This window comes from Sciurus vulgaris (assembly GCF_902686455.1).
Source record: "Sciurus vulgaris genome assembly, chromosome: 11".
NCBI classification, from domain to species: domain Eukaryota; kingdom Metazoa; phylum Chordata; class Mammalia; order Rodentia; family Sciuridae; genus Sciurus; species Sciurus vulgaris.
The window spans coordinates 5,843,393-5,859,958 of NC_136472.1; the positions used below are offsets into that span (position 1 = coordinate 5,843,393).

Genomic DNA, 16,566 nt, shown 5'->3' on the forward strand with positions numbered 1-16,566 from the left:
CTGCTATCCGTATTGGTTTCCCCCTATATGTAATCTGATGCTTTTGTCTCGCGGCCTTCCAAATCCTATCTTTATTTTGTATGTTAGGCATTTTCATTATAATGTGCCTTGGTGTGGATCTGTTGTGATTTTGTGCATTTGGTGTTCTGTAAGCCTCTTGTATTTGATTTTCCATTTCATTCTTCAGGTTTGGGAAATTTTCTGATATTATTTCATTGAATAGGTTGTTCATTACTTTGGTTTGTATCTCTGTGCCTTCCTCAATCCCAATAATTCTTAAATTTGGTCTTTTCATGATGTCCCATAGTTCTTGGAGATTTTGTTCACAATTTCTTACCATCTTCTCTGTTTGGGCGACTTTATTTTCAAGATTAAATATTTTGTCTTCATTGTCTGAGGTTCTGTCTTCCATGTGGTCTAGTCTGTTGGTGATGCTTTCCATTGAGTTTTTTATTTGGTTTATTGTCTCCTTCATTTCAAGGATTTCCGTTTGTTTTTTTTTTTCTTTGAGAATCTCTATCTCTTTGTTGAAATGATCTTTTGCTTCCTGCACGTGCTCTTTCAGCTTATTGGTATTATCATTCATTGCCTGCATTTGCTCTCTTATCTCATCCTTTGCTTCACGGATCATCTTCATCATGTATAACCTGAAGTCCTTTTCTGACATTTCTTCTAACATACTGTCATTGGATTCTATTAATATAGAATCTAGATTTGTTTGGATCATTTTCTTCCCTTGTTTTTTCATGTTGTTCATGTATCTTCCCCTCTAGCAGTGCAGATCTGGGGTATTGCAGATTTCCCCCTATACTCTTATAGTGGCCCTATAGGTTTCCAAAACCCATTCTTTAAGGGGAGATCAATATTAGCAGTGCCTGATTCAGACACTATGCAGTCCTAGACCAAATAGCCCCTATGAGGACAATAACATCATGTAAATAAGGGAGAAAGTGACTCTGAGGGAACAGGTAAACAGAAGGAGAAGAAAGCAAGCAACGTAAAGAAATAAAAACTTAAATTTTTTTTAAAAAAGGAGAAAAAAGAAAATCTACTGTATAATAGTCATATTGTAATGAAACCTCCCAGGGTTCAGTAGCCCGATGTATGAGAGGTACCTGACAATGAGCTTCAAGCCTCCAGCAGGCGTCGCAGGATCTTATTTTTGGATCTTTAGGTTGCCTGGAATCGATTCTCCCATTTAGCGTCAGGTGTGGCTTTGACTTGGTCTTTTGGCGGGACGGCCACGGGCAGCGCCCCCCTGGGGAGTGACAGCACCTCGCACTGGTGTGTGCTCGGGCCTGCGGGGCTGACGCTTGGCTCTTTTCTTCCTCCTTGCCTTGGTTATTTGTCCCCTACTGCCCTGTTTAAGTTGGGCGGTGCACCTGCCCGCGAGGGTGGATCGGCCGGTCAGCTCCACACGGTCGTCTTGCTGGAATTGCCTTGGAAGGTGGACGGGGGGTGGGGGTCGCAGAGAGCCGCCCCTTGCCACCTCTGCCCGCCTGCCGCCGTCCTGTTCCGTTCTCTGGGTCTGGGTCTGAACAGTGGCTGCGGTGAACCTGCGCTTTCTCCCGTGGGCTCCTGCACATGGTCGTTGGAGTCGCCCTCATTTTGCTGTTCCTTTCCAGTATGTTTTCAAGTCGCTGCCTACTGTCCGCTGGCGTTCTGGCGCTGCCATAACAAATACCACAGATGTGGCGGCGTAAGCTGCACAGATTCATCCTTGGGGCTGAGGTGCGGGGTCCCGGTGCCGCAGGCTGATTCCCTCTGAGGCCGCTCCACGGCTGCCGACGGCGGCTCCTCCCTGCGTCCTCACATGGCCCTCAGTGCGTCTGTGTCCAGGTCTCCTCTTCTTCCGAGGACGCCCCTCCAATTGCTTAGGGCCACTCCAGTGGCCTCATTTTTACCTTAATCGTCTCTTTAAAGAAGCAGGCTCCCGCCGCCGGCGCCGAGACTCCGGAGCTGGGATCCGGCCAAGGGCCAAGTGCCCTGCTTCCCTAGATGGCCTCACACCTGGCCAAGCCGTGGGCCTTTGCACAGCTGGCCTGAGGGTTCTTAGGTTTCTTCGTGGCTGCCGGTAGCTGCAGAGGCAGCTCTTCCGTCCCCTCCCCTGATCTCTGACTTCTCTTGGTGCCTTACTGCCCCTGCGGGTCTCGGGTGGAGCGCTGGACAGGAGCCGGTGCCATGGTCCTGGTCTTCTCTCTTCCGAGGGGTTGGCTCTGTGTAGCTGGTAGAAACACTTTGGCCAGTTAAGGGAGCTTCCCTGTCCCCAATGTGCCAAAAACACCTCTAAGGCGAGATCTTGCGGGAAGGGGTGCATTGGGCCTCTGCAGCCGGCCCTTAGGTGTCCCTTCCTGGGTGGTGCCAGCCATGGCTGCGTCCTGGGCAATGTTTGCCACCTGTCCTAGCACTTGTCCTGTCGTCCTCTCCGGCAGCCGTGGGGCCGCTCCCACAGGCTGTGCCCCCGGAGGGACCCGAGAAGGCCTGATGCAGTCACAGAACGATGACATACTGGTCTTGGGACGGCAGGCCCCCCGCCTCTCCCAGGGCACGTTCTGAGTTACCTGTTTGCGATAGTGGCAACGGCTTCTCTGTTTGGATGCTGCGGACGGCCCTGCTGGTGCAGGAGGACGTTAGCTCCGTTTATAGATGAGAGGCCGAGGGCTGCAGAGGGTCGAGGAGTCTGCCAGAGCCACACACCCCGTGGGGGCGCTGGGTCTATAAGGTGGCCGCCGCCAGGCTCTGGGTATCCCCTGCATGGGTTCTGTGGAGGCCCCCACCCAGACTCCGTCACCGAAAGGAGAGACTGGGCCAGGCCTTGCAGGCTGCTGGTGGAGTTGGGGTGCCGCGCCTGCTACCCCAACCCTGCCGCCCCAACCCTGCCGCGCCTGCCGCCCTGACCCTGCCGTGTTCTGCCCAGACACCATCCAGCACCTCAAGGACAGCAAGCACATCGTGGTTTACCACCGCGGGCGCTACTTCAAGGTCTGGCTCTACCACAGCGGGAGGCTGCTGAAGCCCCGGGAGCTGGAGCAGCAGATGCAGAGGATCCTGGACGACCCATCGGAGCCACAGCCAGGGGAGGCCAAGCTGGCCGCGCTCACCGCGGCTGACAGGTGCGTGGCCCCGCTCCTGGGTGTGTCTGGCAGTGGGATGAGCTGCCCGGTGCCCTTCCTCACCCAGGGTCTGCACCTGTGGGTGCCGGCGAGGCCCCTGAGCAGGACCAAGCCCCCGTGGCTCCGCGCTGTCCCGTGGTGGCAGGTCCTGCTCCCAGCTGGTGGCCAAGGGCGCAGCTGGACTCAGTGGGGTCTCCTGCTTCCGGAATTTACTTTGGATGCTTCCCAGGGAGGGTGGCGGGGTCGGGCGACCACGGGCATGGGTGTGCTCCCTGCTGCGCGTGAGGCTCTGGGTTTGCCCGCCCTGCCAGCTGCGCCCACAGGCCCAGTCTGCATCTGGCCGTCTGTTCTGTCCACTGAATGAGGGTTTCAGGCCAGGCTGCGTGTCCTGTTCTAGACCAGATGTGGGGTGACAGCAGGCCGGCGACAGACACGTCCCGAGCACTGTGACAGGCCACCGTCACTTCAGGCGTCCCATGCAAGGGCTGTCACCAAGCCGGGCAGGCATGGCCGTCCCCGACTGTAGTTCATTGTTCCCGCAGGGTTCCCTGGGCCAAGTGCCGCCAGGCCTATTTCAGAAGTGGGAAAAACAAGCAGTCTCTGGATGCCGTGGAGAAAGCAGCGTTCTTCGTGACGCTGGACGAAACCGAGCAGGGATACAGGCCGGAGGACCCCGAGGCGTCCATGGACAGCTATGCCAAGTCCCTTCTGCACGGCCAGTGCTTCGACAGGTACTGTCCTTCCCTCCCAAAGACCAGGGCCCCCGTGTCTGGGAAGTGGCATCCTTGTGGCCGAGCGCCCCACCCTGGGGTACTCCTGAGCAGCAGCACAGAGCGCAGTCTGCTTCCCGCCACCCTCGGTGAGCGCACGGCCCAAGCCAGGCAGACCCCAGGTCCCTCTGCAGGGCCCACTGCCTTCGCCGGGGATGCTAGTGAGGTATAGTGGCCACCCCTTACCCACCCTGGGACAGAAGGTGGCAGACAGCACAGGACATGGGGTGGACCTAGGAGGCGGCTTTGGCCTGATCTGCAGACCGCAGACCACTGGACGGTGCAGCGCTACGGGGGCTTGGTCCCATTCAGGGGCCACACAGGCACCCACAGGTACAGACCCTGGGTGAGGCAGGCACCGGGCAGCTCGTCCCGCAGACTGCAGACCGCAGGAGCCCATGGCCACTGCCACCTCACCCCACAGGGCAAGGCTGCTCCCTCCTGGGGTCTCTGTCCCTTTGCTGTGAAGTGAGGGCCATCCAGGGTGACTGAGGAGGACATGCCAGTGGGGACAGCATCTCCCAGGTGGCCTGCTCTGGCCTCCAGAACACCCTTGCTCATGTGTCCTCGACCTGGAGACTTGGTCCTCCTGGGACAGACATGGGAGCTGCTGGAGGGGTGCTGGCCATCCAGAAAGAAGCAGCCGTGAGTTCCGGGTCGCTGCTGTCACTTGGACACAAGTCCGTGATCACGATCGTGTCCTGCAGGTGGTTCGACAAGTCCATCACGTTCATCGTCTTCAGGAACGGGAAGATGGGCATCAACGCCGAGCACTCCTGGGCCGACGCACCCATCGTGGGCCACCTGTGGGAGGTGAGCACTGGGCCGCACGCGGGCGGGAGCCACCCCTGCCCTCGAGCGTGGTCCTCCGTCCGCTCCTGTAGCAGGAGCCCTGAGTCGGGCGAGGCGGCAGTGGCTGTGGGCTCCCACGCAGCCACCTGGGCAGAACCGCAGCGAGGCTTGTCCTGAGATGATAGCGGATGAAGTTTTCCTGGATTTCCTAGTTTTAGGCAAAACAAAAGTAAGCGTCTTAAAGTTTCGGTTTGTGAAAAGGCCGTTTGGGCCAGCACAATGGCAGACACCTGTCATCTCAGTGACCCAGGAGGCTGAGGCAGAAGGATCTCAAGTTCAAAGCCAGCCTCAGCAACTAAGGGAGACCCTGTCTCAAAATGAAAAAATAAATGAAAAGGGCTGGGGATGTGGCTCAGTAGTTAAGTGACCCTGGGTTCCCACCCCCCAAAACAGGCAGTTTGCCTTTTATTGAAAAATAGCATTTTCATTCTTAAAATTATCAGGTCATTTTAAAACCACCAGATGCCTGTCGTCCTTTCCCCCCCGGTACAGTATTTAAAAGTAGTGTGGGCCGGGCGCAGCTCAGTGGCGCAGCATGTGCTGAGCACGCAAGAGGCCCTGGGCTCCGTCCCCAGCACCAAAAAAGAACAGGACAATTCAGAACACAGGGCTTCCTAGAGTTGGTCACTCTCCGAACTGTTCCGGCTATTTCCTGTTTGGCGTGAGAAATCCAGTGGAGGCTTTGCTGCCCTGAAGCTGCCGACCCCCGGGCCGGGCGTGGGGAGGGCTGTGCTCGCTTGTTTTCATGAGACTGGGTGATTTTTAGAGCAGAAGCCCCTTCGAGGTTCCCGTGGAGTACAGAAGCTGTCTCTGCGATCTCTTTTATCCCTGCTTCTGTGATAAACAGTGGAGACGAGTGACCTCTCGGCCCAGCCTGGGTGGACTCACAGCCGCAGGACCGGAGGCCGGCTCCTGGGCCTCCCCTGCAGTGCGTGGCAGACTCGAAGGCGCCCTCATGCTGAGGGGCGAGCATCCTCTACCCAGGGGCTTGAGGCAGCGTTTCAGGGTTAGTCTTCCAGATTTTGGAAGATCTGCGTAGACCTTGCTGGTGAAGCGTCCCTGACTTGAAAGTCTGAAATCTGAGGTGCCTTGGAATCTGAGACTGGCCGACTGCCCAGGATGCTCTGAGTTTCCTATCTTTGACTTTGGTGGGCTTGGGACCCCCAGGAGGCCGCGCGGGCCCCTGGTCCTCTGTCTTCACGTCCGTGAGGAGGGCTTCAGGCTGTTTCCCGTGTCTGCCGGGTTCGTCCTGTGCAGCTGACACGCTTTGTCTCTTGGGCCTCTGCAGCGCTGCCCCATCCTGCTGAGGGGAGGGCTCCCTCGGCCTCAGGCCACCCTCCCCCTTGACCTCGCCCTCGCTGACCAGGACCACCTGGCCGGCTTTCCTTTGCCTGTCAGCTGCCTTCTGGTTGGGGTCTTGGCGGACCCCAGCTGTTGCCCCATGGCTGGTGTTCCGCACGGGAAAAGTGAGGCGTTCCAGGCTTTTCCACACTGTGCGGCCCGTGCGTGGACATTGATACATGGTAAAAGGCAGCCAGGGCGCTTCACACTGAAGCCCAGGGCCCGTCGGCTGACACACAGCAGAGACCAGAGCACCCGGACGCAGCGGCAGCACTCAGCCCAGATCTCGGCCCAGCGTTCCCGGTGCAGGCAGGGCCCCAGAGGAGCAGGCGCTGCCGAGAGCAGTTTGGCAGCCTGGGGCACGCGGGGCTGGTGGGCCAAGGGCAGAAGCCTGCAGGGTCTTTACAGGTCAGGTGGGTTTTCCTAGGTATTCTGAATACGATCGAGGAAGGTCATAGGCCAGGGTGGCCAATTGGAAGTGGTGTTTAGCTGTTCCTGTCCGGCCCACAGAGCGGCCAGGCACCTGGGCTCTTGCCCAGAGGCCGGTGCTGCCTTCAGGCGGGGCTGGCCAGGATGTGGAGCCGTCAGAGGCGGGGCTGGTGCAGCTGCCTCCTCTTTGCCCCTGGGGCATTCCTCCTGGCCGGTGGTGGACGGCGTGGGAGCCCAGGTGAGCCCAGCTGGGGCAGAGCACCGTGTTCCTGGGCTCCTCGGGCTATGGGAGCCCCAGCATGCACACAGGTGGCTCCCGTCCGTCCCCGGGCTGCCGCCTCACCTGGTGCACCTTCACCCTGGAATGTGAGCCCCTGAGCATAGGAGTCTTTAAAAAAGAAAACCCTTTATCATTAGCATTAGGTTCCAGGGGCTGAAGCCAGGGGTGCTTGACCACTGAGCCACAGCCACAGTCCTTTATAAGTATTCTAGAGTTGCTAGCTTTGAACTTGCGATCCTCCTTCCTCCGCCTCCAGGTCACTGGGATTACAGGTGTGGCCACTGTGCCTGGCACTTTATGTTATTATTATTATTTTTTTTTTTATGGACACAACACCTTTATTCTATTTGTTTTTACAGGGTGCTGAGGATTGAACCCAGTACCTCACGTGTGCTAATAAGCAAGTGCTCTATCACTGAGCCACAACTCCAGCCCACTTTTTGTTATTCTTAAATTTATATATAGAAATTTAAAAACCCACCCTTTTAAAGTTTACAGATCAGTGGTTTCTGGAATATTCACCAGGTGGTTGAATTCTGGGCATTGTTATCATCCCCCAAAGACTCTTCACCCCTCTCTCCCTGACCCCCAGCAACCCCTGACTGCTCTCTGTCTCAGTGATGTTCCCATTTTGGATATTTGGTACAGATGGAACCACACAGCATCTAGCCATCCAGGTCACAGCATATACTGGTGTTCTGTTCCTCTTCATGGCTGCATAGTACTCAGCGGTGCAGCCAGATACCTCTTGTGTCACCTGTGGGCGGGGTCTCCATGACTCCCAGCTGTGGGAGGGCACGTGGCTGTGTGTGTGCAGCACTCTTATGAGCAGTGCTGCTGGGAACACACTTCATCTAGCTGAGTGTGTGCCTGAGTGAGTCACTGCTGGGTTGTGTACATGCTTTGTTCCTTGAGGAAGGGCGGGCATGGCTGCCATGCTGGGCAGGCCGTGTGGGTGCCTAGTGCATCCAGAGGAGGTGCCAGCCTAGGTCTGCTCGCTGGGGAGTTGACCTGAGACTCGGGCCTGCGTCTGGTGGTGGCTCAGAGGAGCTGGGTGTGGAGGACACAGCTGCTCCCAGGCCGTTTTCTCACGTGCACATGTGGGTGTGGCTGTCACCACCAACAGGCTGGGTTAAGTGGTGGAGGGGACAGTGACACCAGAGGCCCCCGTGGGGCCCATGCTGACATCTAGGCATGAGCGGCTAGGCCTTGGCTCTTGGCCTGTGTGACCTTGACCACTTCCTGGCCTCCAGTCTAGGGAGAGGATGCACCTTGCTCGAGCCTCAAGCATGCACTAAGCGCTCAGTAGGTGCATGGCGAGCGTCCACCTGGACGCTGGCTCTGGGAAGGACAGGGTTTGTTCCCTCAGGGGCCAGGCCGCTCGTGGGGCGCTGCAGCCTGTGACCCAAGGTGGTCGAGGCGTGTGGGGTCTCCCTGCCTCCTGGTGCAGCTCCTGAAAGCCTCGCACCTCCAGGGCAACGTTGCCTGCTGTGCTGGTGAGTTAGTGGAGGCTGGCAGCCCTCGGGTGGCTTCGGGCGGGCTGGCCACGGCAGAGACCAGGGCAGGATTAGGGCACTGGGCTTCTGGCCCCTGCCTAGCCTCCTGGGAGGGGAGAGGGACTGGAGGCCAAGTTGGTCACTGGCAAAATCCCAGAAGGACAGGGCTCAGGGGCTCCTGGGCGGCAGCCGTGGGGAGCACCCAGGGAGGGCGCAGAGCTCTGTACCCCTTCCTGCCTGTCCTGGGTCAGCTCCGGCTGTGTTGCCCTGAGTCGGGAGCTGTGAGCTGTGTGGTCAGTCAGATCCTGGGAGGGAGTCATGGCGACCCCGTCCACAGCCAGCCTGGAGCTTGCCGCTGGCACCCAATGGGATGGATTCCTCCGCAGTAGTCCCAGGACCAGACCGACTGGGGACCCGGCGGGTGTTCACTGCACAAGGCGCTGCAGGCCCCATGTTCCGGCCCTGGGATGCTCTGTGCCGAGCGGGTAGGAGAAACCGAGGCCGGGTGTCCCAGACCTAACGACTTCTTGCTTTGCGCAGTACGTCATGTCCACCGACTGCTATCAGCTGGGGTACGCGGAGGACGGGCACTGTAAAGGGGACATCAACCCCAGCATCCCCTGCCCCACCAGGCTGCAGTGGGACATCCCAGAAGAAGTAAGTCGGAGGGTGCGGGGCCGTCACCCGGGTGGGAGGCGAGCGGAACCCAGGGCTGAGCTCCCGCCGGCCCCCCATGCCCCCCACTCCAGGGGCCCAGGGCTGCCGCGGTAGGATTTCTCTTGCATTTGAAGCTTTTTGGTGAATTCCAGCTCAGGTTTAACTGGGTGTCTATAAACTGTTGGCAACAAAGAATAAAAACAGAACCAAAGTCCGGAGTTGAAATGACTAATTTGTAATTTTCAAAAACAACTTTAGTTCCCCTTGGAGATGCCTAGACACGGCCCAGCCGCCGAGTCCTATGGAAAGGCGTTTCGGGTTGGAAAGAGCAGTCCTGACCCTCCAGGGCCATAGTGAAGTCGAGAAGCCCTGGGGTGGCCTGAGGTCCGTGCAAGGTGGGACCTCTGGCAGCCACTGGGGCTTGGGAGCTGCCCAGGTCCCTCTTCATTCACTGCAAAAAAATTTAAATAGTCTTTTTAAAGCTGCTTTAGGTTCACAGCAAACTTGAGAGGAAGAGACAGAGGTTCCCACATGTCTCCTCCCTCCAGACCCAGCGGCCTCCCCTCAACCAGCACCCAGCAGGGCCAGGTGCCCCTAGGACCCCTGACCCAGTGGATGCGTGACCATCCCATTCACTCCAGGGTCCCTCCTGTCACACCAGGTCACTCAGTGTCACATCAGCGTCACTCTGTCATAGCAGGATCACTTAGTGTCACACCAGGGTCCCTCCTGCTGTCACACTGGGGTGACTCTTGCTGTCGAATCTGCCATGTGCCCACCGTCTGAGCCCCCTGGGTTGGGTGGCTGCCCTGACCACCCCTGCCCCACCTGCCGTCCCTCCCAGCCCGGCAGCTCCGGTCCTTCCCGGTGGTCCTGTGGACGGGCCACACCTGTGCAGCACCTGAGCTTCCTCCTCCTCCTCTGGCTGGTGGCGGCCCTTTCAGTGTGGAACCACCTCTGTTACTCGGCCGCCCGTTATGTCCTTGGTTCCTCCATCGCCACCATGTGGCAACAACAGACTTGCAATGCAGAACCCAGGCTGAAGTGCCCATGGGGGTCTCGCCGGGCACCCAGGGCCCTAGGCCCACCTGTGTGCCCCGTGGGGTCCCCAGTGCTCCTCGGGTGGGCCCAGGGCCCATTGTTGCTGCCCTGCAGGGGCCGCTGGTCACCCTTTCAGAAGAGCCTCTGGGAAAGGGACCTGCACCCACCCTGGCCGCGTGCCTGGCGGAGCCGCCTGCTGCCGCCCCTGCCCCTGCTCCCGCTGAGCACGGTCTCCCCCTCCCCAGTGTCAGCAGGTGATAGAGACGTCCCTGAACAGCGCGAATCTCCTGGCCAGTGACGTGGACATCTACTCCTTCCCGTTCGACTCCTTTGGCAAAGGACTGATCAAGAAGTGCCGGACGAGCCCAGACGCCTTCATCCAGCTGGCCCTGCAGCTGGCCCACTACAAGGTGGGCGTGGGCCGGCCTCACCCAGGGTGTCCCGGGCAGAGGGGCTGCCGTGGACTGTGAGCACGGCCTCCTGGGCTTGTGCGGCCCTGGGTGCCTGGAGCGGTCTTCCGGCCCTGGGGGTGAGCAGGGCGGAGTCCCGCAGGTTCCTGGGCAGCAGACGGGGGTCTGGAGATGAGCAGAGTGGGATCCTGTCGCCCCACCCAGACAGGTAACCTCAGGGGCCCCGGGTCCCAGGACGCCGGGAAGTGGACACACTGGGGCGACCTCTGACCTTGACTCCCCTTCAGTAGAAGGGACTGAGTTGCCATCTGGAGTGCTGGTGCTGGGTGGCCCGGGGCTCCCTCTCCTTGCACATGCTGCTGCGTGTGGCAGCGCGGCCTCTGCAGAGACAGGATTGGGACCCGTTGTCCTTTGGAGGAGGCTCCGCCCCCAAACGGGGCCCTTGGTGCCGGGGCAGCAGGCGTTGCTGTGGCTTCTGTCAAGGTGCGCCCGTCTTGACTGAGACCTTTTATGGTAAAACGTGAGTGCGGTGACGTTGGCAGCATGTGGCGTCCCTGTGGGGACGGTTGACCTTTGAGCCAGCCACTGGCCCAAGTGTGTGGTACCCATCGCCCTGGGGTTTCCCACCGGGGTGCCCATTTCTCAGGTGAGGAAGTGGTGCAGGGCGGTCAGGGGACTTGTGTGACACCGTGTGGCCGGGGAGAGCCAGGCAGTGGCCCCGGGTCCAGGCCTGGAAGCTCGACTTCTGTGGTGAAAGCAAAGAAGGAAACGAGTGCAGGAAAGTGGACGAGCCCAAATCTGATCAGCCGCGCGGTGGCCAGAGCCGTGTGAACCAGTGCTCAGGGCTCTTGTCACGCTGACCGCGGGCACGGAGCGCGGTCGGCGTGGCCCAGCCGTGAGGCCCTGGGTGGCGTCCTCCCGCGGCCGAGAATAAAGCAACCGCGAAACCTAGTTTTTCCAAATAACACCTCAGGTGCAGAGGACGTCTCAGTAAGGATGCGAGGGCCCGATCTCCGGCATTTGAAAACTTGAAGTTTGTTTTCTGAGGCAACACGAATTAATAAAGCTCAGTCAAGACAAGATCAGGTGCCCCAAAGAATCCCTGTGCCCGTGGGTGGGTCACCTCACGGGCCCAGAGACTGGGAGAGGGTGGAAACTGCCCGACTGGCTCCCAGAACTGGCTGTGCCCTGCTAGTGAGAGCCACGTGGAGCCGGGAACCTGCCACCCCTGGGGACCCTGGGGCGGGGGCGGGGGTGGCTGCTTCCCACTGGCTGGAGACCTGCAGGAAGGCTGTTCCAGAGCCCCTGTCTTCGCGGTGCTGCACTGAGGCTGGGGGGCAGCCAGGGCAAGAGCAGTTCTAGGAGGTGGGTGCAGGGACCCCGGGTCCGACATGAGCAGGCAGCTCCGTCCCCACGAGGACAAGAGAAGCACCAGCGGTGGCAGGGTGGCTCAGAATGAGTGGATCAGACAGTGCTGGCTTACACCGCAGGTCATAGTCCTCTGGACAGTTGCTAAGAGGACGTTCCAATTTTTTTTTTTTTTTTTTTTTTTTTTTTGGTACTGGGGATCGAACTCAGGGCCTTGTGCTTTCGAGGCAACACTCTACCAGCTGAGCTATCTCCCCAGCCCGGACGTTCCAAATTTAACGTCCCCTCCTGACGAGCACTCTTGATAATGGGGCTCTTTTCTTAACACGACAGATGCCCCCAAGAATTAGTGTCCGGCCTGGAAGAAGAGAATGCCTCTGGCAGCTGACAGGATAATCGGGCGGGAGGGACATTTGTGTCTCTTCAGAAGACGGAGGCAAAGCTTTTATGGTCAAGCAGCGTGCTCGGTAAACAGGTCTAGTGCAGAATCACACCAGGACCAGCGAGTTTCATGATGATGACAGCCAAGTGGGAAATAGACTGGAAACCAGAAATGGACACTGGGTCCCCAGGCCTGTTTGTGAAGCAGTTTAGGTTTGCCCGGGGCAGCTTGGTGAGACCCTGTCTCGGGGAGAAAAAAAAGACTGGAGGTTACCATGTAGAGCACCTCTAGGCTTGATTTCCAGTACTGGGCGGTAGATTAAAAGAAAAGAAACAAACCCAAATTAACCACCTAGATGGGCTGGGTCAGTCCCTGGAGGCCATCTCCTGACGCCACCAAGCGAGGCATAGAGGCGGACCTGCCCATCAAGCAGCGCTCGACCTGTGCAGCTGCTGCAGACCTTTCCTGCCTGGAGGTTCAGTCCAAGACAAGGACAGTGACAACTGCACCAGGTGGATCTGTCACCCTCATCCTGGGCCACAGGCCTCCCGGGGCTGCATGTGGGCACTGGCACACTCCTGGCCACACAGCAGACCCAGGTGTCACTGACCGAGTCTCAGTTAGGTGGCAGATGCTTGCTGGTCGGTGGTTGTGTCCCCTGAGCGAGGACCCCGGTGGGTCGTCATTCTGGCCTGGAGCTGTTTGCCGCCTGCTTTGGAATTTTTTTCATTTTGGAAGCCAGGAGTCAAAACTCCCCGGCCCCAGGGACTCGAAGCCAGATGGAGCCTCCTGCTGTACTGGCCTGTGTCCTCGGGCCCAGGGCGGCAGTGCCACCGACGGCCTTTGATCATGCTCCCTGGGAACTGCAGGTGTGGCACTGGTGGCTGGCAGCTGCTCCCCAGGGCACTCAGCATGCAGTCTGATGGGGGTCCCAGGTGGGGCTCCCACGCCCCCTCCATGCATTTGCCGAGAGGTTTTGTTAGATGACCATTCGGGCGGCCTACAGCCTGACGTCAGGAAGGTCTTTGCGTCTTGTGTTCCAAGTTGACCCTGTCGAATGACTCAGGCCACGGGCGCCCTCCCCCTGCCCCACTCTTCATCTTGAGCCCTGGACACAGCCCGTAGTCAGGAGCTGGGACCTCAGAATGGGGACCCCCACGCCCAAGGGCATCTAAGGTTGGTGGCTCGTCGAGGGGCCTCCAGGGCTCTTGGCGCCTCCTGCCGGACACGGCGGTGTGTGGGGCGGCGCTCCAGGCTGCACCTCTTGCCCCGGCTGCCCGCTGCCCTGCTTCAGGTGTGGGACTGAGGGAAGTGGGCGGCCCCGGGTGGGGGCATCTGTCGTGCGGGTCCTGAGCTCAGCCAGTCTTGCTCAGCGCCGTCCTGCCCCTGCTGAGGTGACTTCCAGGTGGCAGGCGTCCTCCAGGGCAACCCAGCTGCTCTCGTCACCCTCCTCGGTCTCCTCTGCACTGGCCAGTGCTCATTGGGTTTGTGGGCACCTGTCTTGGGCACGTCCTTGTTTCTGAGGGGCCTCCTGTCCCTAGGAGACGCAGCTGGGCTGTGAGGAGCCTGGCTCACGCGCAGCCGGATGAGGCAGGTCCTGCCTGCTGGCAGGCCCTGCGCTCCATTCCGCTCAAGTTTGAGCCTTGTTGGGTCCCAGCACAATGGTGGCCAGCCCGTGGTGGCCACGTGCAGGCATGGTCACTTGAGAGTCTGGATCTCTGCACTGAAAGTCCAGCACCTTTGGCTCCCCCTCCTGGGTGTGTCTCCCAGTGTCCACCTGTCACATGCTAGCCTCTGGAGACGGATTTGTCCATCACCCTGGGGCCACCAAGGCCTGTGCCAGGGCACTTATAATGCCCAGGATGAAGGTCATGAACAGCCTCCTGTGTGTTCCTGTCATCTCAGAGCTGGGCTGGTGGCTGCCAGCAGTTCCAGCCCCATGCTCTGCCTCCTGAGGAGGCAGCAGGGTGGAGCAGGCACCCAGCTGGCTGCAGAGGCCCAGCGACCACTCCCCTGCCCCAGTGCCGTTTCTCACCCTCGACCTGCCAGCAGCTCCTCCCCACCGAAGCCAGGGGTGACCCTTCTTGTCTCATCCAGAGTCAGAGCTTCCCCGGGGAACCTTCGGCTGCCTGCCAGCTCTGGGCACCGCTGTGATTCCAGCACGGACTCCCAGGCCTGCCCCCCTCTCCTCCCCAGTGCACCGCTCTCCCCTCCTGGACCCCTCCCAGTGTCTCCCAGCCCCAAGATTCTGTGCAGCGGGCCCTCCCCGGAGTGTCAGCATGTGGCTGGAGCACGGGAGACTTGAGTAGGGTGTGTGGGGTAGGAGGCTCTGTCCCAGCACCAGTCACATTGGAACAGAAACTCCGGCAGCTGGCCCTCCCCTCCTCTTAGCCCTTTCCAAGTCAGAGGTGCTTCCAGGCTCCACGAAGCCCGCGATGCCAGGAGCTGACCCGGAAGCCCACTCTGCGTCCCGCCTGCCACCACGCCGCACCCTGCCTGGTGCTAAGATGCTAAGATGCTTTCCTTCCCCAGGACATGGGCAAGTTCTGCCTCACGTACGAGGCCTCCATGACCCGGCTGTTCCGAGAGGGCAGGACGGAGACTGTGCGCTCCTGCTCCATGGAGTCCTGCAGCTTCGTGCTGGCCATGGTGGACCCCAGCCAGACGGTACGGTGCCGTGCAGGGAGGGACCAGAGCCCCTCACGCAGCCTGTCCCTCCCACCCCGATCCCACTGCCTCGGAGGGAACAGAAAGCACTGAGAGGTGGCAGGCGGGATGCAAAGATTTTTGCTGCAGTCTAGAGATGTGGCGGTCACGCGGTCAGAGTGGCTGTGAGCTGAGCAGAGGCACAGGAGAGTGCAGGCCATGGCTTCAGGGTGAGGCAGCTGGGCTGGGGCGGTCACTGGAGCCACTGCCCCTGGGTCCCGCGTCCCAGGCTGGGCCGGGTTCTCCTGTGGAACGCCAGCACTGGCCCAGGGAAGCACCATCAGTTCGCCTTTGTAGACGAAGAAACAGACCCAGGTGAATTCAGCTGACTGCTGGGCCCCTGGTCAGCTCCATGCCCAGGCCCCTGGCCACACCGCACAGGTGCTTACCTCTGTGGATGGAGGGCACCCACACCAGGGCTCGCTGGACAGCTTCCTTCTAGAAAGGCTCTTGATTCTGAGGAAGGAAGCCAGCTAGTGTCAGGCGGGGCTCCACCCTGCCGTGGAGGCCTCCAAGCGGCTGGCAGGCAGGCCGTGTGGGAAGTCAGAGTCGGGCAGCCCCAGGTAAAGGCGTGGACAATCCTGGTCCTGCACTCTGTCACAGAGCCCAGAACCTGAAGTGGCCCCGGTGGGTCAGATTTAAAGGTCCCAGAAGTGCCGTTTAGCAGAATTACTGGCCAGACCCTGGGGGACAGTGCCCACCCCTGCAGTGGTGCTCACAGCCGGTGCCCCTTGGTGACCTGTGTGGTAGGAGGTGCACGGGCTGCACCCCGGGAAGCTGCCTGCTGCCCCCACAGCCCCAGGAGTCTGGGGAAGGCAGGTTGGTCACAGAACTCCACCAAGACGCCTCTGCACTGCCAGCCTGGCGCAGGGCACCAGGTACCCCCAGCAGCCCCTGCTATAGACCCCAGGAGGGAGGCAGCAGTGCCCGAAATGCAGATCCAGGTCACACACCGGCGACATCAGCGCATCTCCTTACCACCCTCTGCTGCCAGGTGGAGCACAGGCTCAGGTTGTTCAAGGCGGCGTCCGAGAAGCACCAGCACCTGTACCGCCTGGCCATGACTGGCGCCGGCATCGATCGCCACCTCTTCTGCCTTTATGTGGTGTCCAAATACCTTGCTGTCGACTCCCCTTTCCTTAAGGAAGTAAGTCGCCCCCAGGGCACCTCACCTGCTGACCAGTGCAGCCTTGCACATCAGAACGGGCAGGCGATTGTGCCCAGGGTGCACCGTCACCAGAGTGGACAGTGCCACCGTTTTAAAATCTTGCCCCTTGCTTTGCTGTCAGGTTTACCCTCCGACCCAGTAGATGTGAACAACATGGGAGGCTAGGTAACAGGCAGATGCACGGAGATGGTCAAGCAGCAGAGAGCTGAGTGTGTGTCACCTTGGTCTTTGGAATAATTGGAAATTTGTAAAATTTATTTATTTATTTTTGCCACGGGATTGGTGCTTACCCACGGACCCACAACCCCTGCCATTCTTATTTTATCTATTTATTTTTTCCGGCCTCATTTTTAAAAATTTTTATTTATTTATTTTTTCCATTTTCATTTTTTGAGATCTTACTAAGTTTCTGAGGGCCTCGCTAAATCTCTAAGGCTGGCCTTGAACTTGTGATCCTTCTGCCTCAGCTTCCCGAGCCTCTGGGATTAAGGCATGTGCCACCACTACCAGCCTTTAAATTTAATTTTTAAGCAGTGGCTTGTATTTAACAACC

At 59.2% G+C, this 16,566-nt stretch overlaps 1 protein-coding gene across 5 annotated transcripts in view; it reads left to right on the top strand.

The window, feature by feature from the left end:
* The window catches only part of CPT1A (carnitine palmitoyltransferase 1A), a 57,085-nt gene that overhangs the window by 36,174 nt on the left and 4,345 nt on the right, over nucleotides 1-16,566 (top strand). For all 5 annotated transcript variants that reach the window (XM_079104026.1, XM_079104027.1, XM_079104028.1 and 2 more), the window contains 7 exons: nucleotides 2,918-3,113; nucleotides 3,656-3,844; nucleotides 4,591-4,696; nucleotides 8,822-8,938; nucleotides 10,225-10,389; nucleotides 14,672-14,806; nucleotides 15,840-15,992. In XM_079104026.1, coding sequence (XP_078960152.1) covers nucleotides 2,918-3,113; nucleotides 3,656-3,844; nucleotides 4,591-4,696; nucleotides 8,822-8,938; nucleotides 10,225-10,389; nucleotides 14,672-14,806; nucleotides 15,840-15,992 — 1,061 coding nt within the window. The remainder of the gene's footprint in view (nucleotides 1-2,917; nucleotides 3,114-3,655; nucleotides 3,845-4,590; nucleotides 4,697-8,821; nucleotides 8,939-10,224; nucleotides 10,390-14,671; nucleotides 14,807-15,839; nucleotides 15,993-16,566) is intronic.